The sequence below is a fragment of the Dryobates pubescens genome, chromosome 14, assembly GCF_014839835.1.
Source record: "Dryobates pubescens isolate bDryPub1 chromosome 14, bDryPub1.pri, whole genome shotgun sequence".
Lineage (NCBI taxonomy): Eukaryota > Metazoa > Chordata > Aves > Piciformes > Picidae > Dryobates > Dryobates pubescens.
Genome location: NC_071625.1, coordinates 14,798,221 through 14,824,137, shown reverse-complemented (window position 1 = coordinate 14,824,137; position 25,917 = coordinate 14,798,221). Strand labels below are relative to the sequence as shown.

General features: G+C 46.3%; 1 protein-coding gene across 1 annotated transcript in view; it reads left to right on the top strand.

Moving 5' to 3' along the window:
- Positions 1-25,917, top strand: part of ADGRB1 (adhesion G protein-coupled receptor B1) — a 317,920-nt gene that overhangs the window by 197,925 nt on the left and 94,078 nt on the right. The window contains exon 19 of the mRNA XM_054167432.1: positions 20,923-21,061. Coding sequence (XP_054023407.1) covers positions 20,923-21,061 — 139 coding nt within the window. The remainder of the gene's footprint in view (positions 1-20,922; positions 21,062-25,917) is intronic.

Below are 25,917 nucleotides of genomic sequence, written 5' to 3'. Positions count from 1 at the left end.
TGATTCACAGGACCAGCAATGCTGACAGGGGCATTTGGATGGCTTGGAGAGAGAAGAGCAAGTCTGTACCAGCACATACCTTAATGCTGTGGTTTCCAACCTTTTTTTTTTCTTTACTTCAGGGTCAAAGTCAATGTCCAGATTAACTTCATCTCCTCTACACACACAGGCACACACTTGGACAACATTTGATCACAGAATCATGAAAACATTTCAGTTGGAAAACACCTTTAAAGTCATCAAGTCAAACCACTATCTAACTACCCAGTTCTGGTGCTACACCATAAAATCATTATGTTTGGAAAAGACATCTAAGATCATCAAGTCCAATGGTTGACCCAACACCACCATGCTCAGTGACCATGTCCGTTAACACCACATCTCAGTGTCTTTTACACGAGATGGGGATTCAACTACCTCCCTGGAGAGCCTCTCCCAGTGTTTGAGAACCCTTTCAGTGAAGATGTTTCTTTTAATATTCAACCTAAACCTCCCCTATCACAGCTTGAGGATATTTCTCAGAATCCAGCCACTTGTTCTTGGGTAGAAGGGTCCAAAACCCACCTCACTCCAGACTCTCCTTAGGGAACTTCAGACAGCCAGAAGGTCTCCCCTCAGCCTGCTTTTCTCCAGACTAAACAATCCCAGTTCCTCAGCTGCTCCTCACACGATCTGTTCTCTAGACCCTTCACAAAGTTCTGGACTCACTTCAGCACCAAAATGTCTTTCTCATGCTGAGGTCCCAACAGTTGCCCCCCAGTACTCCAGGTGACCTCCAGATCCTCTATCCCCAGCTGTTTCTTTTCCCCTCTGAGCTCCAGAAATTTCTCTCTCTCTAAAATCTCCCCTGTTTATTTCTTAGATAAAGCTAAGCAACAACTATTTCTACTGCAGATGTTCAGCAAATGAGCTTTTATCCTCTGGGCAGTCCCCTCTCCCCACCTTTCCAGTTATGATGGAGAGAGCTGTAGCATCAGGAATGCCTCTTATTCACCCTCTGCAAGCACAGGCTGATCTTCTGCTACTGAGACTCCTGGCTCCAGGTGCCAGCTTGGCTTTTGGAGACAACACACTGGCAATAAGCAGCTCTGCTGAGCCAGAAGATAAAAGCTCTCTGCTGGGATTGTGCATTTCATCTGCAATGGTGATACTGGCTGGCTTATTCCCATGTTCCTTCCCTCCTCTGGGCATTGGGAAAGGCATTACCAGGAGGGTTGGTTGAGTGCATTTTCTTGTTACTGGCTTAATACCTGAGATCTCAGTGACTCTCAGTGAGATTTCTGAGTTTCCCAACTTGGGCACTATACAATCCTGCTCCATCCAGGCTCTGTGGAAGGCTGCATCTCACAAGTCAATGCCTTTGACTAGCAGGAGCTGGTTCACATTTTGCAAGGACGTTGTAGCATGGAGCTGGAGTCCAAGGTATCTGCACAGGTCTGCAGGAGGTGAAGAAGCAGGGCTTTAGCAATCAGTCTGCCAAGGGAGAAGGCAGTGATAGATGTGTTTGGCACTGGTGTGTGTGCATATTATTGTTGGGTGGATTGGGGTGGATGGATTGACAGGACAAAAAGGACACTTCACCCCTAGGACTGCACCTCCTCTACGTGATCAACATTTTCTGCAGTAGAGGCCATTCCTGATGCTACAAACCACAGACAGGACAGCACAGACATTTTTCAGCATAAATTGCTTCAGCCAGCACAGTCATCATTTGTGCTGCCAGATAATTGGCAGGTATTTAATTAGCTGAGGAGTATTTAAGCATCTTAAATGAGAAGTTAGAAACTCCCTGTTGGGTGAATACTCTTTGAGTCCCTCCAAAGCCTGTCACTGAAGCTCAGCTTAACGTCAGCACACAAAATACATCAGACACTTCAGTGCAAGTCTGCACAGATGCTGCAACATCTGTCCAATTTGGACAAGTTGGTTGGCTGAGGGTAGGGGTGTTGCTGGAGGTGTGAGATACAGCCTGGTGTCTTGGTTTTCCTGGGGACCACTCTGTCCTTTGTGTTACCTAGATGCACAAAGATAAGGCAGAATTGAGAAGAGGGAGGAGAGAGCTTAATGAAGACATTTTGGACATTAGGAGGAAGTTCTTTACAGTGAGAGTGGTGAAATACAGGAACATGTTGCCCAAAGAGGTGGTGGAGGCCTCATCCCCAGGGACATTCAAGGTCAAACTTGATTGGGTTCTGAGCAACCTGATCTAGGTGGAGATGTCTGTACTGACTGCAGAGGTGTTGGACTGGAAGACCTTTGAGGGTCGCTTTCAGCCTAATGCATTCTATGAGTCTATGATTCTACAAAATGTTGCAGGAAGAGCAGAGGTTTCCAGCAGCCTGTATCTCTGGAAGCCATCTTCATTAGCAGAAAGTGGGTTTAAAGGGTTTTGATAGCAATCTCTTTTTGCCTGAGTTCCAGGGGCTGGCCGAGCATTTGGTTACCAGCGTGGCTCTAGTTAAACACATTTCCAGCAGCAGAGCTGGGAGATGGCTCCCCCTCCTCCCCCGTGACCTGCTTTCTTGAAGAAGGCTCAAGCAGATCCATGTCGCTCCACTCAGCACCTGCTCCTTAATTCCTGCTCTTTGCAAAGTGCTGGGGTGCTCTGTCTGTGGGCCAGGCATGTCTTTTCCCCCAGGCAGATCTATTGGCAGGAGAAGGCAGGAATTAGAGCAGATCTGACAACAGTCATGCTGCCCACATGAAATCATTGGGCTTCCACGGCGGGGAAATCTTCCGTCAGGAAAACCTCTGCCAGTTTTGCAGGTCTGGAGCTTGATTTGTGTTTCAACCTTCTGCCAGTCCAAGCAGGCTTTTAGCAGGTTGGAGAAAGGAAGTTTGCTCCGCTGCTTTCTACTTGCACTTTCATCCCAAGCTTTGCTGTCAGTGGCTTTCTGCATCCCTACATCCCTGCTGCTGTCGTGCACATCAAATTGTGGCAAGGTACCATTCCCAGCAGCGTGGCTTGGGGCTGAAAGAGAATCGATGGATCCAACAGCCTCTCTGCTCATTGCTCTGTTCCCAGCTGAGCAGCTCAAACCCACTGAGGGATCTCACCCCCTCTCCCTCTGACTGATCTGGGTCCTGCCCACCAGGGATCTGTTTACATCGACCCCTGGTGTGAAAGCATCTGATCAGCGCCCAGGAGATCTGGGAACAGGTTGTTCAAGGAGAGAGGACACCATGATTTGAAACATCAGCATTTATTTAGCCACTAGTCCACCAGCCCCCTCACTGCATTAGCATCATCTTTATTTCCCAGAGGTTTCCTCCTCTTCTGCTAATGTAAATCCAAAGCAAACCTTCTGTTATATTCCTTTATACACCCATGTTAATTCAAACCAGAAATCACACTGGTGGACCTCCCCCGTTTGCTTTACATTTTCTTTACCCTCTCCCACCCTAAACCTGTAACAAACTGGTAGATAATGTGACAGGACATCTAGAATGGCTATAGACATGGAATAAGAATGAGGAGGCGGTGAGCAGCGATGCAGCATCCCTGAATCAGGATCCACATGACCTTCAGGAACAGACAGATGTGCCTTTCTGAAATTTGAACTGGGAACAAGGGAGGCATTCCGCACATTTAAGGGGCTGTCAGCTCTGCTTCTCTTGGCTGCTCTGCTTCCATGAAATGCTCATTTTGTAGAGTGCAGAGGCAAATGACGCCAAAGGGAAAGGAAGGAGCAAAGGAAAGCACTGGCAGAGAAAAATGTACAGCTTGATGAACTCACACTGACTAAACCGTCTCACAGAATCACAGAATGGTGGGGTTTGGAAGGGACCTCTGGAGATCATCTCGTCCAACCCACAGCAGTAGCTCTTGTCTGCAGACCAGCATCCCTGCATGCATGGCTGTGTTTGCCTATCTCTTGATATTATTGCCTGGCTCACTCAGCTCCTACTCACTCCTTGGGCCTGATTCAGAGCTCACTGATGTCCAGCTGTAGCTTGAAGTGGGTCTTGATGTCAACTTTGGGGTTTCCCTGAGGTTCTGAACATGGGACAATTGTGCTGGCAACAGCAAAGCTCAAATCTCTGTCTGTCCAAGGAGCAGTGTTGGAGCAATAACAGACAAACACATCCAGGAGTAATCTGTTGTTGTGATCTGTACAGTCATTAACAAGTCTGTATTCATAGAGATGTAGACTAGTTTGTGTTGGGAGAGACCTTAAAGATCTGGAACCATCCCTTTTACCACTGGCAGTGACATTTTCCCCTAGATGCTCAAAGCCTCACCTAACCTGGCCTTCAACACTTCCAGAGAAGGAAGCATCCACAGCTTCTCTGGACAACTTGTTCCCTCACAGTATTCCAAATGTCTAATCCCCTCTTCCTATCACTGCAGTCCCTGCTCAAGAGTCCTTCCCCAGCTCTTCTGTAGCCTGTTTTAGGTACTGAAAGGTCACACTGGGATCTCCCCAGAACCTTTTCTTGTCCAGATTGAACAACCTCAACTCTCAGCCTGTCCTCACAGCAGAGGTGCTCCAGTCCCCTCTGATCATCTTCATGGCCTCCTCTGGACCTGTTCCAACAGATCTATGTCTTTCTTATGCTGGAGACCTGAGAGCTGGATGCACTGCTTCAGGTGGGGGTCTCACCAAAGCAAACAAAAGGGAAGAATCCCCTCCCTCAACCTGCTGCCCATGCCGCTGGGCATGCAGCCCAGGATATGGTTGACATTTTGGTCTCTGAGCACACATTGCCAGCCCATGTCCAGCTTTATATCTGCCAGTACCCCCAAATCCTTCTCTGCAGGGCTGCTCTCAATCCACTCGTTGCTAACTCTTTATCTGTATTGCCCAGGAGAACCATCTACTGTGTTTGAAAGACATGATAAAAATTCCTCAGGGCCTTAAAAAAAAAGTTAACCCAGTTCCTCCACCCGTTTCCTCACTCTCACAGAAGCAGGGTCTTAGATGCTCCAGTACAAAATGCAAGTTGCTCATGCTAAAAGGAGGCGGCAATGCATAAATGACCTTTCTGCTGGCATTCCCTGAGCGGTGATGTGAAATGGTGCAAGCACATAATGTGCCACAATGAGACAAGTATCTTCAGTGCCCAGTGGCTGAGCCAAAGGGTGGCCTGCTTCACCTGCTTGCAGTTTGATGGGGAAGTTTGCTGAGCTCTTTTGCTTTTGGCTGAAATGAAGCAGGTATGAAAGGTGTGTTTCCACTTCAAGCTCACCCACTATTCCCTCGGAGAGAAATTAGAGATGTTCAGTGAACAGGAAGCCCCAAAGGGCTCAGCAGCTCCCATGGCTTCAGAAGAATTTCAAAATACTCCCAGAATTTGTTTGTACAGAGCCAAGCCCTTCTCAAAGGAATTCTTGCATCCCCTCCTCTTTGCCTCATCCAACATAGGACTTTCCATTTTTTAGGGTGATTGCTTTTGATCTGCTTTTAATGCCGCTTCTCAGCTGAAAACACTGCTGCATGAAGCTATCAAGAGTTCCCAGGTCCACATGTATCTGCTACTGTGATCCAGTTGCATCTGTGAGGACTTTTTCTTAGGAGATTTGAGGGGGGGGGGTTGCCAAGTGCATTGAAGTAATTTGTACCTTTAAAGGACTGCATCTCCCTCTTGGTTATGGTTAATCTTTAATCCAGCATCTTCATCTTTGCCTGCAGCACCTTAATTTGGCTTCTTGATTTAATTTCTTTTACCGTCTGCTACCTCCTCCTCTTCCCAGTCCCTCTGTCATCTGCCTGATTTATTTTTCTTTGTCTCTTTATCCACTAGCCCTGCACTCAGCCATTAAAATTTTCTGATTTAGGTTTCTGAGAAGCAGCCTACCCTGGAGCCAGTGTTGTGGTGGCAAGAGAGCCATCTTTCTTCCCAGCCTGGCCCTGGGGCCTCCTGTACTCTTTGAGACAGGGCTGGGACATCACAGCAGTGTGTGTTTGCTGGTTTGTGATGTGCTGTTTATAGGCAGACAGGAAGCTGCCTGCGTTTCCATCTCTGACTTTGCCATCAAAAACTGGGAAGATCATCGAGACTGCTTGGTCCATTTCAGATGTGGGAAGGCTGAAAAAAGAGAAAGCACAAGTGACAAGGGATCAGGACTGGAGCTGGCACTTCAGGCTTTTTATTCAGAGCTAATAACTCGCTTTCATCTTCCTCGTCTCTTTTTGCTTTTAGTTGCATGCACCAGGGTTCAAAATCCTCAGCTGGACAAGCCTGCTGCTCTGTCATCAACAGGGTTTGGTGTGAGCAGCCATGGAAATATGGTTGTTGTCAGCTCCTCATGTTAGCTAACCATCCTTCTGCTCACTTGAGATCTCCTGAGGGTTTGGTATGGAGTTCTGAGTCCTTTTAGGCCTCTTTGGGATCATTTAAGAAGATGGAAATGTTGAACAGGACATAAATGCTGCCATGTCTGAAGCAGCCTGAACCCTGACCACATCCTAAAGAGAATGTGAGGTATCTGTTACCAGGTGTTTGCATTGCTCTCCCTGCCTTTAAGCCAAAAACATTTGCACATCCTTGACTACCCAAAGAGAACGTTTCCAGCCTGGAAGTTGTTGGTTGCAATGTCTTACATTGTTTTGGCATCTGATACACTCAACACTAGCATTAACTACCTTGCTTCCCTATTCTTCCCAAGCCTTCTTTCCCATAAGACTTGAGCCTGGGACCATGATGTCCAAGACACAGAAAATGGAGTGCTCTGCTAATGTGCTCAGGTCCTCTGAGAGTTTTGCTTAAAATGTTTTCAATGCCTGTGACAAGGCTGCTGCTTATCACTTGGGTGTGCTGGGTATTGTTTTCTGTCTAACCGGGAGGCTTTCCCAGGTTCTCAGAAATGATCTCGGGCTGTAGTACAAGGCAGAGGAAGAACATTGTCTGAACCATCTATGGGTTAACAGGGGCTACAAAGATGCTAAGGGATTGGAGCATCTGAGAGATGCTGATAGACCTGGGGCTGTTTAATGTGAAAAAGAGCAGCCTGAGAGTGGATCTTCTCAATGCTGAACAATATCTAGAGGGCCAGACTGTTTCCAGTAGTGCCCAGTGATAGGAAACAGAGGACCACAGAACCGTTGCGGTTGGAAGAGACCTCTGAGAACATCAAGTCCAACCACTTGCCTAGAGCCCACAATCCTACCACCACTGCTAAGCCTGGAAAAGGGGCAATGGGCACAAGCTGGAACCCTCCTAAGCATAATGAAAAAAATCTTGTGTCTGAGGGTGAAAGAGTCCTGGAGCAAGCTGCCCAGAGAGGTTGTGGAGCCTGTTTCTCTGGAGAGATTCCACACCCACCTGGTTGTGGTCCTGGGCAGCCTGCTCTGGGTGACCCTACTGTAGCAAGGGGGATGAACTAGATGGTCTCCAAAGGTCCCTTCCAAGTCACAGCAGTCTAGGATTCTGTGTAATGCCTGGTGTGGAGGTGCATCTCTTTCCTACACAGAAAAGCAGAGTCCCATCTTTTGGACCATAATCCAATGTGGGTCTTACTGGCATGAGAAGGACTAAGTGCCTGACCAGCCACAAGTCTATAACATGTCAGAAATTACACCTGGAAAGCTGGTATGGAAACTGAGAGCACAGGCTTCATATTTTCATGTCCAGCTGGAGCCATGCACTCCTTCTACATGTTTGCTTACAGCAGATTATTTCAGGGAGGTCAGGCAGGGTGGTACAAAAAGTAGGTGACAGCCCATTCAGCACAGTCCTGGCTCCCACTCTTGCTTTGAAAGACCTGCCAAAACATTTCCATGCAAGCTCTCTAGTCAAGGACACTGAAGGAGCTGCCCTGGAAGCGAACAGTCCAGCAAAGCCTGGATAAGCAGCTGTGAATGTCACATAGAGGTGGGAAGGAGACGGATCTATCACTCACTGATTTCACCTTGTCCTTTGCTGGAAAGGAGCCCTATATGATAATGAGCCCAGCCATCTTATGGCTCACCTTTCCTTTCTCCCATTGTCCCACTGATAGACTTCCTTCAACACAGGAAAGTCAACAGCAAAATGTCCCAGCTTCTCTTTAAAATACTTTCACAGTAGCTCCTCTTTTCCCCTTTCCCCAAGATGATCCTGATGTTTAATGAATTTATTGCCTTGATATTCTGAGGTAACAGGAAAGCTCCAGTGGGGCAACTTTGCCCCAAAGTAAGATTGAGAGTTAAGGCCTGGACTGACACTCCTGTGAACCTGTGTCAGTAGCAGGGTTGGTCTAGATGATCTCCAGAGGTCCCTTCCAACCCCCTACCACTCTGTGATTCTCTGATTCTATGAAATGCTGTAATGGTGCTTTTAGCTCTGCATATCAATAGTAAGTTAAGAACAAGAGGCTTAAGTCTCAGATGGACAAAATGCTGATCTACTGTGGAAAGTAGTCCAAGGTTATCTTCTGCAGTCACTGACAGGTGAGCCAACCTGATGATACAGTGTTTGCAGTGTGGCTAAATCTCCAAATGATTTTTCTTTTTTCTTAAAGCCATGAAGCCAGGGATTATAGAGAGCTGTAGGCTCTTCTGTCTCTATTTCACAGGTTTCTGTAGAGGAGCTTGAAAATGTCATCCTTTTAAAGAACATCCACAGGAAAAAAATAAAAGACTTCAAATATGCTATGGAAAAAAAAATTCTCATGATACTTCAAGCCAAATTTGTGATGTGTGTAAATTGAACTGTGATGCTCTGAAAGAGATCAGACCTGTAATTATTAACCAATGGCCAGAGACAGTGGCCTCCCATTATGGAGTGACTACACCAGCATTTTATCTTTTTTTTTTCATCTGGACAAGCTTGAAAAGTGGGTCTGTGTGCACTTCATGAGGCTCAACAAGGCCAAGCACAAAATCCTGGATGTGAGCTGAGGCAGTCTCGAGTATCATGCAGGCTGAGGGACAAAGAGGTTCAAAGCAGCCCTGTGGAGAAGGACCTGGGGGTGCCGGTGGGTGAAAAGGTAGGCATGAGCTGACAAGGTGAGCTCACAGCTCAGAAAGCAATCAAATCCTGGTCTGCATCAAAAGAAGCATGGCCAGCAGGTCAAGGGAGAGGATTCTGCTGCTGGGTTTCACTCTGGTGAGAGGCAACCTGGAGCACTGTATTGAGCTGTGGAGTTCTCAGTGCAAGAGAGACAGGGACCTGTTGGAACAGGTGCAGAGGAAGCCATAAAAATGATCAAAGGGATGGAACACTGTACCTATGAAGACAGACTGAGAGAGATGGCTTTGTTCAGGCTGAAGAAGAAAAGGCCCTGGGGAGACCTTACTGCTGTCTACAACTACCTGAAGGGAGGTTGTAGCCAGGTGGGGGTTGGTCTCTTCTCCCAGGCAACCGGCACCAGAACAAGAGGACACAGTCTCAAGCTGTGCCAGGGGAGGTTTAGGCTGGAGGTGAGGAAGAAGTTCTTTATAGAAAGAATTATTGGCCATTGGAATGGGCTGCCCAGGGAGGTGGTGGAGTCACCATCACTGGAGGTGTTTAGGAAGAGACTGGATGGGGTGCTTGGTGCCATGGTTTAGTTGATTAGATAGTGTTGGATGATAGGTTGGATTTGATGATCTCAAAGGTCTTTTCCAACCTGGTTAATTCTATTCTATTCTATTCTATTCTATTCTATTCTATTCTATTCTATTCTATTCTATTCTATTCTATTCTATTCTATTCTATTCTATTCTATTCTATTCTATTCTATTCTCTGCTTGTATGTCACCCTTCCTTGTGCACTGAGGTGGGTCTTCAGAGACCATGGTGCAGGTTTCATCTGCAAGAGCAAATGTTTGTATCTCTGGCCTTCTTCTGGAGCTGTAGAGCAGGGCTGTAAAGGTGGAAAGTGCTCTTTAATTATCAACCACATGCTCTGGATTTCAAATGGCAGAGTCCAAAGCCCAGGAGGCTGATGATGTTGGGAAGTGCTGAGCTGCTTCTCCAGTGGGATGGCATGGCCTTCTGATGAGAGTCATTACAGCTCTGCATCAGCTGCATTTATGGTGTCTGAAAAGATTATATCCAGATAATCTTTTGGGTATTTAGCCAGCCATATGCTTTATTTCAGTGGTAATATGTATTTCTTTGTGTGTTTTAACATTGTTTATGTTAATTAAGGCTCCAGACTGGACGCTGCATATGGGCTGTTTAATTTTATTTTTTTACTGGGGCTAATTTACAGATCATAAGTAACCTTATCCCCTGCAAAATGCTCCAATTCAGTTAGCCCTGATTACAAATTCAGAGCTGGGAAACAGCCTTGCTTTTAACCTCCTTATAGCATTAGCTTCCTGTCTGTTCCTCCTCCCCCACCTGCCCCTGCCCCCCCCAGAAAAATAGTAGAAGCAAAGTACCTGGAGAAAAGTATCCCTCAGTTCCCATAGGGCATACATCTTTTCTTAAATCCTCATTGTCTTCATTTTACCTGTGTCAGTTCTGAAATAAATCAGCTGGAAACACCTGGAATTAGGGGCCTCTGACAGAATAATGAAATTCATATTCCTGCTCTAGTTTAACTTTCCTTGCACCAAGAAACTGGATCAATAGCAGTTTGTTGGGGGGTTTTTTTTGTCCCTTTTTTTGTTTGTTTGGGGTTTATTTTGTTTTCCCCCTCTCCCCATTTTCTTTTCTTTTTTTAAAGATCTAATTTATTAATAGCTGCTAATCTGATTATTGATTCTTCCCTAACGGCAGGAATTGTTTTGTTCAGTGCCAGGTCTGTGCTGTCAGGGTAGAGGTGAGAAAAAGGGCATCACTACCAAAGAAAGCTCCTAAGGAGACAGAGAGGTCTCTCAGCAGTTGAGGATAAAGGTTTAGAGCAGCTCCAGAGACCTGGAGGTTTTTGTCTTTCTGTGAAGAAACCAGGGAACTCAGCCAAAGGATGTGTGGATGTGTTTATTGACTGGGATGCAGTGTAGCTCAGGAGTTTCAGGAGGGATTGCTTACTCCAAAGACCAGAGCTCTGCTTGTGTCCTTCCGTGACTGTGTCTAATTCACATCTTGGGTTTGTGCCTCAGTTTCCTTATCACAGACTTACGGAGTGTTTTGTGTTGGAAGAGATCTATAAGATCATCAAATACAGCCCTTAATTCATCCTTTAAAAGTCATCTAGTCCAACCCTGCTGTGGTCAGCAGGGACATCTTCAACTAGAGCTGGTTGCTCAGAGCCTCATACAACCTGACCTGGACTGTTTCAAGGCATGGGGCACCCACTATCTCTCTGGGCAATCTGGGCCAGTGTCGCATCACTCTGTGTAATAAATTGCTTTCTTATTATCTAGTCTAAATCTCCCTTCTTTTAGTTCCCCAGGGCATCAACTGACCCTGCTATAATCTCTGTCCCCATCTTTCTTACAGGCCTCTTTAAGTACTGAAAGATTGCTAAAAGGTCTGTCCAGAGGCTTCTCTTCTCCAGCCTGAACAACCCCAACTCTTAGTCTTTTCTCATAGGAGAGGTGTTCCATTCATTTTTGTGACCTCAGAACCCATTCCAGGGGATCCAAGACTTTTCTATGCTGAGGACTCTCCTGTGCTTCAGGCAAGGTCTCAGCAGAGTGGAGCAGAAGGGCAGAATCACCTTCCTCAACCTTCTGGCCATGATGCTTTTGATGCAGCCCAGATACAGCTGACTTTCTGGGCTGAAAACTAAATGAGGTTGATGATACTTGATTTCTTTGGCATGACTGAAGGAAAAGTGCTGGACAATCTGTTACTGCATTGGAGCTTCAGTTTTCAGATTGGGTTACATGGATGGCACCAAACCGGTGCTACACTTCCCATTCCAGAGTCACACAAGTGCATGGTTTTCCTAAGAGGACAGATTTTGCTCCAGTGACCTAGACTGACTTGCTGGATGTATGAGATGTCTCACAGCATTTTCAGTAGCACAACTGAGAGCTCAGCCTGGCTTTCAGTCAGTGGATTGATCACAGACAGGCAAAGCTGTGTCTTGGATAGTAGGATGATCATGTGAAACAGTTTTGGGGTTTTTATTCAGTTCTTATAAAGGTCTAAATAACCAAAGTGTAATTTCTCCTTTGGAACTGACAGCATCCAAAACTTCCTGAGCAGTTAGAGGTGTAATAAAGCCCATATTTAACGCAGTGTTTAATTCCTTTCACTGTTTGCCTACCTGATAAGAGAGCCTTAGTGACTTTTTTAGCAGCCAATCAAAGGTTTGTCGTTTGTTTGTGGGGTTTTTTGAATCAACTCTTTTTTTGTTTTCTTCAAAAGGTGCACATTTTTTCATGTCCCTTTTTTCCTGGGAACCATCCACTTATTGACCCAACCCTGAGGTCCTGCAGAAATGGTGACTCTAACTCACTGGCTGCAGCAAAATGATTGCCCAATTTTTTATTTTGTCCCAAGCTATTGTGCAGAGACAAACTGTTTGAAAGGCGCTCTGGGACAGCCTTTGGCTGGAAATGAAAATTGCTTTTGGGAATCCCACAAAAAGGATTAACTTTGACTTCATCTCTGGTTCATTCTCCAAATTAATAATCAATCTGCCAGCTGGATCCATGCCAAGCACTTGCATGACCTGCCTGGTTTGTGAGGGGGGCGATGGCCCATGTGAAGCAAGTATCGGGGAACTACAGAATCATTGAGGTTGGAAGAAACCTCTGGAGATTGCTCCTATTATTTGAATCTCTCAAATATACATCCCTGTTTTTAAAACCTCTTCCTGATCCATGCCTCAACAAAGCTTCTCCATTTGTGCAAATTTCTATTCAGATCAGCATTTCTGTTTGGGAAGGCCTTTAAGCATGTGCTTAGCTCCTATTTAAATCTACAAGACAGTGCTTAATTGCTTTTTCCCATCAAGTGCTCAAATAATGTTCATAGTCATGTTGTAACATATGGTGCAACATTTTTCCTGGGGAACATCATTGGAATTACACTGGAGATAAATCTGACCAGGGACATTAGAGACAGAACTAGCTTGTCAGCTTTCCTGCTAACCCTTCCAGTACAATGTTTTTTACGCCAATCTGGTTTGGGGATTACTACAATTCCTCTTTGACTGGCTTGTAATCAGTCTGACTACATTGTTCTCTAATATTCTGCCCACATTTTCCCTTTAGTAGAGTTCCTTTCTTCCCTCCCCCCTTGAGACTGCCTGGAAATAATTCTGCTTCCTTATTAGTGTACCAGGATTCGATATTTGTGAGTAACTCAAATTCTGCCTCTTTTATTTTCTGTTTGAGGCTGAGCTGTGAGCATGGGTTTTCCATCACAAAAGCAGTCTATTTTTCTGCAGGATCAAAGGTTTTTGTTGTGAAGATAAACGTTCAGGATTGAACTACAGGTGAAATTGTGCGTGCAGGCATTCACACACACATACAACAAGTAGACAACAAGCTCACCATGGGCCACTGGTGTTCCTCTCTGGCCGGTGTGTTCCAGCCTTCTGATCATTTTTGTGGCTTGCTCAAGACCCACTCCAACATCTCCATCTCTCTCCTGTGTTAAGGCCTCCAAAGCTGGACCCAGCACTGCAGATGGGGTTTCACCAAAGTGGGGTAGATGGGCAGAATCACCTCCTGTGACCTGCTGTCTTAGCCTGTCTCTTGCAGTGTGGTAGTATGTGGGCAGCACAAAGAGGCTGGCGACTCTTCTGGCATGTCCTCCTACCTGCAAATACAGTAAACAAGGGTCCAGTGAGACCTTACAGCAGCCTTCATGCACTTGAACAGGGCCTACAAGAAAGCTGGGGAGTAACTTTTTATAAGGGCTGGGGTTGTTCAGCCTGGAGAAGAGAAGGCTCTGGGGAGACCTAATAGTGACCTTTCAGTACCTGAAGTGGGCTTAGAAGAACTATGGAGAGAAACTGTTTACAAAGGCCTGTGTTGATAGGGCAAGGGACAATGGTTTTAAATTAGAGAACAGTAGATTTAGATTGGATGTTAGGAACAAGTTCTTTACCATGAGGGTAGTGGAACACTGAAACAGGCTGCCCAGGGAGGTGGTTGAGGCCCCATCCCTGGAGATTCTCAAAGTGAGGCTCAACAAGGCTCTAGGCAGCCTGATGTAGTTGAGGATGTCCTTGCTTACTGCAGAGGCATTGGGACTAGATGAGTTTTGGAGGTCCCTTGCAACCCAGACCATTTTATGATTCTATGATTCTGCTATTCTCTTAAGCCAGCTCCAAGCCACATCCCAAACAAGTGGAGAGGTATTCGTATCACCAGGATTGCAGGTCAAAGAGAACAGGTAATGAAACAGATTTGCAAAGAGGAAGGATGAGAGAAGATTTGTTCTTCTGAGGTACATAAACCATAGGAATGGACATGCTGTTTGGAGCACCCAGCATTTGAACATTATGAGTAGTTTAGTAGCTGGTAGCAATCAATTAATAATCACTGGTAGTGATGAGGTCCAGATTTTAATTTTGTATCAAATTGCATAGTTGGACTTAATCTGAGGTGATTTGCATGAAGTTCCTGACTCAGCACATCCCACAGCACCCATCTTTTATGTGATTTATAACAGCTTTTAAAGTAAAAATTGGATGGCTTTGATCCAATTGACTCCTTTGAATCCAATGGGATAAATAAGCAGGCATCAGACCATGTCTTAGAATAGCAAAAGGTGGTTATAATAATTATTAATTATTTCTTTTTTGCCTAGATATCTCTTTGTGCTCTTTCTGTATGTGCATCTAGAAATAGCTATCAGACCACTCCAAGTGTGTCTTTGGTCTTGGATAGACTTTATTCTGATATGGCATTCAGTGCTCTTCTGTCAGCTTTTTTACCATGAAACTGTGAGTCCAAGAGCAGCATTTACAAGAGAAATTGTTAAGTCTTGCACCTGGGGAGGAAAAAAACCCCTACAACAGTACAGGTTAGGGGGTGACCTGCAGAAAAGGACCTGGAAGTGCTGGTGGACAAGTTCACCATGAGCCAATAATGTGCTCGCATGGCCAGGAAGGTGCACCACAAAGAGTATGACCAGCAGGTTGAAGGAAGTTCTCCTCCCCCTCTACCCTGCCCTAGTGGATTCATGGGTCCAGTTCTGGGTTCCTCAGTTCAACAGAGACAGGGAACTACTGGAGACAGTCCAGTGGAGGCTGCAAAGATGCTGAGAGGAGTGGAGTATCTCTGTGAGGAGGAAAGGCTGGGGCTGTTTAGCCTGGAGAAGAACAGACTGAGAGGGGATCTGATCAATGCTAGGCAAGACCTGAAAGGGGGGTGGGGCAAGAGAATGTCCCCAAACTCTTTTTTAGTGGTGCCCAATGACAGGACAAGGGGCAATGGGCACAAACTGGAACACAGGAAATTCCATCTGAACATGAGGAAAAACATATCCTGTGAGGGTGATGGAATACTGGACCAGGCTTCTCAGAGAGGTTGTGGAGTCTCCTTCTTTGGAGAGATTCCAGACTTGTCTGTACATCTTACTCTAGGTGGTTCTGCTTTAGCAGGGAGGTTGGATCCCTAGAGGTCCTTCCAATTCCTAGTATCCTGTGATTCTGTGATCTAAGGAGTGTGATTTGTTTTCTGATACCTTCCTTGGGTTTTCCTTGTAAACAGTCAGCTTTCTGATGTCTTTTTGTTGCCTTTTTTTGGTTTTTCTTTCCCTCTTTTGGATGAATCTAATTCTGTTAGCATGGCCCAGATCTGTCTTGGTCTACTCTGAAAGCTGGTAGATGAGTAAAGCTGATCTTGGAGATTGAAGGTCGTGTTAAGACAATTGCATTCACACATCATGAGAGTTCAGATTGCTTGGGGGCAGGGGTTGTATGTATGTGTCAATGTGCAGGGAATTGATGCTTTAAGAATGACAGATTCAAGCATGTGTGTTGTGAAATCTTGCTTTAGCCAAAAAAAAGTAAAGGATAATTGGGAGCCCTTTTAAGAGCACTTCTCTAGATGCCCTCTTCCAACTAAACCAAACTAAACTAAACCAAACCAACCAACCAAGCAAAAGCAAACCCAGTAGCTACAAAACCCAAAACCAGAACCAAGGATGAATTGATAGCAAGCAATGTGCCCTTGTGGCCAAGAAGGCAAGTGGCCAGCAGGTCAATGAAGGTTCTCTTCACCCTCTACTCTGTCCTGATAAGACCATATCTGGAGTATTATGTCTAGTTCCAGGCTGCTCGTTTCAAGAGGAACAGTGGTATACTAGAAAGTGCCCAACAGAGGGCTATAAGGATGATTAAGGGACTGGAACATCTATCTAATGAGGAAAAGCTGAGAGACTTGGGGCTGTTTAGCCTGGAGAAGAGAAGACTGAGAGGAGATCTTACTAATGTTTATAAATATCTGAAGGGTGGGTGTCAAGAAATGGGTGTCAGTCTCTTTTCAATGGTGTCCTGTGATAGGATAATAGACAATGAATCCAAACTGGAATACAGGAAGCTCTATCTAATCAGGAGGGAAAACTTCTTTACTTTAAGGATGATGGATTACTGGAACAGGCTGTCCAGAGAGGTTGTGGAGTCTCCTTCTCTGGAGACTTTCAAGACCTGTCTGGATGTATTCCTGTGTGGCCTGCCCTAGGTGGTCCTGCTTTGGCAGGGGGTTGCATCAGTGATCTTCAGAGATCCTTTCCAACCCCTACCATTCTGTGAGTCTCTGAATGCAAATTAAAAGCTTGGAAAAGATAGCGGGGAAAAAAAAAAGAACCACTTTTATTGTTGTTCAGGATGGTTAAAAAGAATAAAAAGGGAAATTTAGAGCCTACTAAAAGCAAAGTAAAGCCCCTAATGGTATTGGTTTGTGAGTAGCTAGAAATGGCAGATGTATTTATAATAATGCAGAAATCCCAATAAACTCCTGTGTTCTGTAATTGGAAGAGAGCCTTGTTACTTCATCCACATCCCAGGCTAATGAAATACTTTCCATTACACCAGCAGCTAGCAAACACGCTATGCATCATCTCATAAAGCAAGATGTCTTTAGGAGAAGCAGGATGCAGCAATTTTGAATGCAAGCAATTGAAAAAAAAAACAGGAGAAGGCTAATTGGGGATCATCACTCTTTGGTAAAAGAGTCCTGGTAGACAACAGGATGACCATGAGCCAGCAGTGTGCCCTCACAACCAAGAAGGCCAATGGTATCCTGGGATGCATTAAGAGGAGTATGGCCAGTAGGTTGAGGGAGGTTCTCCTCCCCCTCTGCTCTGCACTGGTGAGGCCTTACCTGGTGTACTGTGTCCAGTTCTGGGCACCCCATCTCAAGAAGGACAAAGAACTACTGGACACAGTCCAGTGCTGGTCCACTAAGATGGTTAAGGGACTGGAACATCACTGGTATGAGAAAAGGCTGAGAGAGACAGGTCTGTTTAGCTTGGAGAAGAGGAGGCTGAGGGGGAATCTTATTAATGATTACAAATATCTAAGAGGTGTGTCAGGAAGATGAGGCCAGATTCTTTCCAGTGGTCCCCAGTGACAGGACAAGAGGTAATGGGCATAAATACAAACACAGAAAGTTCCACTAACATGAGGAGAAACTTATTTACTTTGAGGGTGGCAGAGCTCTGGAATAGGGTACCCAGAGTGGTGGTAGGGTCACCATCTCTGGAGACCTTGCAGGCCTGCCTGGAAGTGTTCCTATGTGATCTGCTTGAGGTGATTCTGCTCTGGCAAGGGGGTGGAATCTCCCTTTGAACCCCTACCATTCTCTGATTCTATGACTCTCTGAAGGGTGGAAATGTTCCCAAAGTCTGGAGAGAGGAGATTGTGTGTTAGCATGGCATCAGAGCTGCCTGCCTTACATCTGTCCTAGGCACAGTAATGTACCATCTGATACAGGGGCTTGTAGGTAATCTGATGATGATAATTGAATAATGCCATATTCATTAAAACAGAGAAATTAATAGCAATCAAGTTATGGAAAATAGATTTTGTGAAGCTAAATGAACACTGCTTATGAGAGTGCAGAACTGGCTAGTAGAGTCTGAGGGCTTAGCATTATTTGCACACATCATAAATGAGGCATATTTCCCAGTGGCAGTGAATTGTAGAATGGTTTTGGTTGGAAAAGACCTTCAAGATCATCAAGTCCAACAGTTCTCTAACTCAGCCAAGTCTCATGCTTAGCCAGGTCCCTCAGCACCGTATCGCTCTGTCTTTTAAACACATCCAGGGATGGGGATTCGACCACCTCCCTGGGGAACCTATTCTAGTGTTCGAGAACCCTTTCAGTGAAGAAGTTTCTTATAGCATCCAAAGTAAACCTCCTCTAGTGCAACAAGAGGTCCATTTCCCCTCGTCCAATCACTTGTTACTAGGGAGAAGATATCAACACCCACCTGACCCAGCCTCCTTTCAGAGAGATGCAGAGAGTGAGAAGGTCTTCCCTCACACTCCTTTTCTCCAGGCTAAACGGCCCATTTCCCTTGGATGCTCCTCACAGACCTGTTCTCCAGACCCTCCACCAGCTTCATTGTCCTTCTCTGGACACACTCCAACAGCTTAATGTCCTTCTTGTAGTAAGGAGCCCAAAACTGAACTGAATAAAGAGCACTACCGGCTAATGCATTTCTTGGATATACAGACAGTACACATAGAAGAGTGTAGAATTTGTATTCTTTTTGAGATTGACCTTCCAGACCCTTCCAAGACAAGTTTTCCATGCAGCAGGTACATAGAAGAGACCAGAGAAAAAATGTCTGGACCTCAGAGTCCCAAGGAGATAATGTAAATAAGCTCAGTGAACAGCTTTCCAAGGAACATTAGGAAGAAGTTCTTTACTTTGGGTCTGTTGGAAAAAGTTGCCCAGAAAGTTGGTGGATGCTCCACTCCTGGAGACATTGAAGGTCAGCCTGTGAGCAACCTGACATAGTTGGGTATGTCCCTGCTTACTGCACAGAGGTTTAATTAGATGGCCTTTAAAGGTCCCTTCCAACCCAGTGCATTCTATGATTCTGGGATTCCAAGACATATTTACATCCTATCAGCTGGACAGACATGCAGTAGGATCCAGACATTTAGAAAGCCCAGCAGAGGCACTAGAAAATAAAAAGTTTCATGTGTTACTGACAATTTCTACAGTAAAATTAATTTGGATTTTTTCTTTTTAAACTATGAAAAGTGCTTTAATCCAAACCAAAGATAACTCAGGAAGGCCCAGCATCACATGTTGAACTTGATCCCAGTAAATAACCACAATAGAATCAAGAGCAGGTGTTGATATTCTGGTATCCTGTTGGTACCCAGCCTGTTCTCTTTCTTGCACAGTAGTTAGGGAGTTGGAGGGAGGTCTCATGGTGTGAAGAGCAGGTCAGTATGTGCATGGAGCCTGGACCTGCAAAAAACATCTCTGCAACTCCAGGCAGGTCTGCTGGAGTCAGCAATACAGTGAAGTGCAGGCCATCTGTGATATACCTAAGGCTGCTGAGCAGCTTGGCTCCATCTGGAGCTGCCCTGAGCTCGCTGATGGCATTTTTGCCTAAGTGCCCTCCTCTGAGGATGGTCAGATGTGGAGAAGGGACATGTTGCACCCATGTTCCTCCAGTGAAGGCATACAACCCTTTTGCTCTTCGTCCACATCCTGTCTCCAGGCTCCAGTGAAGCCCAAGTTATCCACATGGTTCCTGACCTTCTGCCTATCCACTGCATTTCTGCACTTACTCCCTGCATTTGCACCCCTTATTTGTCCATGTTTCAGGAGAGTGGTTTGGACAAGACACAGAGGCAATGGGTGGAAAATGACTGTCCTTTTCGGGTGATTACTGTAGCCCAGCACGTGAGGCAGAGCATGACATTCCCCTTTTCCCTGGCTTAGCCCTTAGTGCTCACATGGAGATGGGGCTGCCAGAACTTCCAGTGAAACAATTCCAGCTGTGGAATGAAGGCCAGCTTCACATGGAGTTCTTCCTACATGTGACCCCTTCTTCACTCTGCTACTCTTCTCCAGTGTGAAAGGGTGCCATGGAAAAGCAGGGACTCTAGCCCTTCAATCTCTTGAGGTCCCTGTGATCATGAGGCAGGGACATCCCTGCCATGCCCAGAACTCTGAGAGCATGGAGAAGGTCTGAAGGGGAATTTGTCATGACCTATGGAGATCCTGGCCCCAGAGAACTGGGGCAAAGAGAACAAGGGGAGGTGGGAGGCACAGCTGGAAAGGGATAATGCCTGTGCAGTAATTTGAGGGAGTCAGGGATTGAAGAGGATGTGAAGAGGGAAGAGGATTGCTCCCCTGTGGCTGAGGGAGGTCTCTGTGTGTGAGGATGGGTGAGATGGAGGGGACACATCTATATGGAGTGAGGGACAGGCATGTGGGGGATATGTACAGGTTATGGGACAGGTCTATACAGTTGTGCATTCGCAGATGGAATACATGGGACAGGGCTATAGGGATAGGGAATTGTATTTGAGTTGTGTAGGGCAGGGCTATAGGATTATTTATCCGTGTATAGTGTGGATGTCAAAGGGCTATAGGGTTACGTGTCTGCATAGTGGGCATGAGGGACAAGGCCATAGCATTATACATCCATATGGGGGACAGGGCAATAGGATTATGTATCCATGCATGGGACATGTGGGAGAGAGCTATAGAATTAGATGTCATTATATGGGGTCTATATGACAGGGCTATAGGGTATAGGGCATCCATGTATAGGATATATGGGACAGGGCTGTATGGTTAGACATAGGATATGTGGGCTACAGTATTAGGGTGGTAATATATGGGGAGAGTGAGACAGGATACCCTGGGGATGGGTTGGGAGGGTGTAGTGGGGAACATTTACATGGGTGGGGGCATGTGATGGAGTAGTTAGAGAGGAGATCAGGACCAAGATCAGGGTCAGGAGCAAGATTATCATCAGTGCTAGGACCAGGACTGGAACCAGAACCAGGACCAGGACCAGGAATAGGCGATGCAGGTCGAGTTTTGGGGGTGGTCTGAGGATGCTAGTGAGGAACGGGGCGGGGGGGCGACACACGATGCCCTCTCCCCGCCCGCCCTGACGGTCGCTCTCCCTCTCTCTCCCCGTTCCACCGCCCCGTCCCTCCCTCCCTCCCTCCAGCAGAGCCTCCGCCTCCGCCTCTCCGCCCGGCTCCTGGTCCTGGCGCGGCTGCCGAACGGTCCCGCTCGACGCCTCCCGGACGAAGTGCCTGTGTGACCGGCTCTCCGCCTTCGCCATCTTAGCCCAGCTCAATCCCGACATGGTGAGTCCCGCCGGCGGCGACGCGGAGGGAGGAGCAGAGGGGATGGATTTGGTGGGGGACATACACACGGAGTGTGTGTGTGTTGGGGGGGTGGGGGGGGGGAGGAACGGGGACGGACGGACGGACGGGACACAAATAAAGAGAGAGGAGGGGAGGGGGTAAACGAGACCGGGATGGAGTGGAGCGTTCTCAGCGTGAGGCGTTTGGGTACCGCGGAGAAGTGGCGGGGACAGACCCCAGCCCTGCTGCAGTCTGGTGTCGCCGGGACCGTAGCGACACAGCGTGAGGTTTTGCATCACCTTCTCCCCCCCATCCCTATTCTCCGTCGCCCTTCCTCTCCCCTTTCCTGACACCGCAGCTTAGGACTGGGAGGTGGTAGAGGACACCCCACACGACATACTGGGGGCTGCTGCTTCCCTGCTTCCTCCCATTCCTCCATCCCTGCGCTGTGCCTTTCAATTGGGATGCCGCTAAACGTAGGGGGGTGGCCAATCCCCGCCGGGCGTGTTCACTCCCGTGGGCTCCCCACGCACGGAATCTTTGCACGTGTTTTATTATTTTTTGGGGTGGGGGGGAATCGCCACATGCCGCTCCCATCCCCATCACTGCATCTTGCTCATGTCCCGGCTTTGGGGTCCTCCTTCCTACTGCACGCTTTTGGGGAGGGATGAGTGAGTCCCCACTCCAGACTGGGGAAGGCAAGAGTTGTGAAGTTTTGGCTGTGAGTGACACAAAGCCGGTGGCCTGTCTTGGATGGAGTCTGCTGGAAAAATAAGAAGTGTGAGATTCCTAGAAATGATCATCAAACAACTACACCCTGAGTCAGGGAGGGAGGTGGGGGCCAGGGCGCCAAAGAGGACACTAGCATTGTCAAAAAGGGGCTTTGCAGACTCCTTTCTTCCACCTTTTGCTTTTAAAGTTTATTTATTTATAATTTTATTTGTTTTAAATAGTTCATCCCTTTTTTGGACAGTTCCCAGGTTTGTAGAGCGATGCCACCCACCTCCCTTCCACCTAGCTCTGCTCCATCTGTCTGGGCACTGGGAGTCACTGGGCCCTTGCAATTATTTACTAATTATGCCTTGCTTGTTAAATGCTGGCTTAATTCAGTGGAAGGGGAGGGGAAAGGAAGAAAGGAAGGGTGATGGTGGTAAGGGGAGGGGGGGATCACATTTTCCAAGATGAAGGTTTGGTTTATTATTAGAAACACTAATGTATTTGGTCCACTAGTTACCATGGAAACAACATCTGCACTGAAGTGGTTTTAAAGACACAGTGTTGGTTGTGTTTGCCTGGGCCCTGTGAAGGCCCAGCCACCACAGTGTCTTGAAATGGGCTCTGGGGTGTTGGGTAGAGCTGCCTTTTGGGTCCTCTTGAGAGAGGCACCAAGCTTCTGGTCTTGGTAGAAATGCATTGTTTGAAGAATGCTTGGAGGTAGGACTGGGGCTAAGTTCCTCCTTAGAAGGAGCCTGGAAGGATCTGGTTGCGTGGATGCTGGTGTCCCTGCACCCATCTTCTTCTACGGGTTGTTGTTTCCTTGTCTTCCCACTGGGCAGGTTAGGAAATGAAGCAGGCAGAGAGGTAGCCTGCTGGGGTAGTGATCTCCAGGAGTGGTACCCAGACTTCTTGAGGTGGACAGGCTGAGTTCAGGTGAACTAGTCAGGATCCAACTCTGTACCTGCTCTGTGAGCCTGCAGGGCTGTGTCCTGCCAGCACTAAAGCCCTTCAGCCCAAGCTATAACAGTTTAAGTGCATGGCTCCAGAGGTTTTGATAATCATGGTGATGACTGATGAGTGAGTCTGGTCTGGTGTGGGACAGGCTCCATGCAAATGTTGCAAGCAGTCCAGTCCTGACAAAGTTTAAGGAGGTTGCACAGCCGAAGATGACAAACTGTGATTTCTGCTGCATGAATGCTTCTAAGGCAAAGCCTGAAATGAAGCCAGCCCAGGTGTGCAGCTGAGCTGATGGTGAAGGTCCTTTGCTCATCCTTTTGGAAGAGGGTATAGGATCCAGGCAGTGTGGAAAGAGAGAAAGGAGGTTTAGGCTTGGTTAAAGCAGGAGTTTCTCTAACAGAGACTTTATGTTCACAGTGTTTGGTATCATTTAACTAGGCAGCTAAATTAAAAAAATGGTTAATTTGATGTGGCCAGATGCTGCTATTCTCTCAGCTCTAGCTGCTGGAGTGTTATCTGGACAACACAGGGTTGGTGTAAGCCCTTTATCATCTGTGCAAGTATTTTTTCATCTGAGAGTGGGCTTGGCTGCAGGAGGATGCAGCTTCCTTACCCTAGACATGTTTTATTATATCTGCAACTAACCTCTCAGCTGGTCCTTTGGGGTTTAGGCCTAAAATTGTTTCCTACATCCTCTTTCCAACTCCATTGGCTGCTCAGTTCACAACTCATTATTTATCCATCCTGAAGTCATCTCAGGAGCATCAGGGTGAGTTCTTTGACCATACTGGGAGGAAAGCTAGGGCTTGGCTATCTCCTGAGTCCCCCTACTAAACAAAACCCAGGATTTGTTGATGTGTTGATGTTGTGGAGCATTGTTCATGCAGGTTATCATGGTACCACCCTTAGTTTCCTGAACAAGCATCATTCTGAACAAGCCCATGTTGCCTCCTTTCCCCAGAGGTGGCATCTTGTCATCGTTGGTGTCTGTGGTGGTGACATTTTTAGTGCAGTTTTTCATGTGCCTTTGGAGCTCTCAGGACAAGAAGCTCTGTCCGCCTGTGTCATTAATATTATTTATTGCTATATATCTCCCTTCTGGAGTCTCTGGCCTTGGCAGTTTGAAATATTTGCTACCCTGGTACGGGCAGAGCTTCTTTGCAGTCAAAAAGGACCAGGAGAAGCTTATGACTTTTGCTGCCCTGGCAGCTGATTGGGACTTGCCAAGGACAGAGTTTCCCCAGGCTGGCACCTGGATGTTGTTCCGGAGGTGGGGAAATGAAGCAATTTTCCTTGAAATGATGCTAAGGGTTGAAGTGCTATATTTTGAATTGAGTTTGGGGATAAACATCCTTAAACCACGGTGGAGCTGTTCAGATCTAGCTCAAAAGCTGGAGTTAGAACTTGATTCCTTCTCTGCATCCCATTTTCTGTGCACTTTGCTTTTTCAACTAGACAGAGATAGCCTCTTGCCCTGGTTCAGCATGATTGCAGTTTGACCATCATAAAAGATTAAAGCCTCTTAAATTAAGGAATATAGTCAAGCTTTTTGTTTTGGTTTATACCGTGTCTAGCTTTGTAGGCCAATGGTATTGACATACTCTGATGCAACACCTGCTAGCAGAGAATAAAGGCAAAAGGGAACCATGTGTTCAAACTACACCTTTGCAAACCATGGTCAGGCTGAGTAAGAGTCTTGTGGTGCTGTTTGTTCAACATTTCCTGGCAGTTCTGGCAGCTTTTTGGAGGTGGGAAAGGAAGAGAGCAGAAGCCTGAGGATGCCCAGAAAAGCCTTTCACTCTTTGAGTGTCTTTTTAGAGTTTGATTGGTGTTGTCAGACTTGTGTTGTTGACTCTGCCTACCAGCTCTTGATTAGGCTTTATAAACTCAATCAAGATTTAAAGATTGATCCATATAGCATTTAGGACCATAGTAACTGTACAAATCTATTTTTTCTTTCTCTCCCACTCGTCTGCAGAGACAAGGCTGCTCAGAATTAGGTATCTGAGCTCTGGTCTCTTTTCTACTAGTAGTGAAGGTTGAGAGATGCAGGTTGCAAGAGCTTGTACAGATGCTGAGTTCGTTGTGTCCGTGCTGAATTTGTAGAACATCTCCATGGTGGTGTTTACTGGCAGGCAAACCATTAGCTGGAAAGATTGTACAGCACCTGTGGGGTGTCTTGCAGCAGAGCAAGCTACAGAGCTGACTTGGAAGCTTGCTGGCAAAGCAGTGAGTGCACGCAGTGAGCAGTCATAACCCTATGGATATTGCAAAAGGCTTTTGTAATTGTTGGATCTAGATGAACTTTAAGGTCCCAAACCATTCTATGATTCTGTGATAGTTATCTCCAGCGTGCATGACTGCAAGGCACCTTTCATGGTGTGCTTCATACACAAAGGGACAACAGCTTCTGAGCTCCTTTCTTGATTCACAACATTGACTTCCCCCCTCACCCCGCCCTGAAAACAACCCAATATTGTGTGTTCAGCAGAGAAGGAGAAATCCTTTTTACCCTGGAGAAATAATGAAGCATGGAAAGTAGACTTCCAGTGCACATCTGGGATACATAGGCTACGGGAAGGGAATCAACATGCAGGTCTGGTGTGAACTTTCTGTACCTTGAAGATCTTACGTCTGAAAACATTGTCCCGTGCTATGGGAGGCTTGGGTTCTTCATGGTGGGTGTGCAGACCCAAGGTGGATTATTTTAAGGTCTCAAAGCTCTGTAGGACCTTGCTTGCACAGGGAGTAGATCCAGGTTTTCCAGCAGCAACTTCTACCCTGGAAAAAAATTGCTGATGGTATTGAATTAAAATATTTTGTAAGAGTGTTACAGTTCTGACAACATCTTGATGGAAAATTGTAGCTGTATTTCACTAAAGGATCAGAATAACAGAATTGCCTAGATTGGAAAAGACCTCTGAGATCATTGAGGCCAATCACCTAACACTGACAAGTCCTTGAGTATAGACCAGAGTAAGACTGGAATGCTTTATTTAAAGATGAATGTTTTAACATTTATATTCTACCATCGAGATTTGGAGTCTGGATAGAAGCAAGCCTCCTGCATACCTTGAGAACATCCAGTTCTCATGTTTAGAATAGGTTTTCAGCTTCTGTTCAAAAAGATGATGCTTCTCCTGTGAAGTTAACCCACTGATTTCAAAATTGGACTTTTCTGC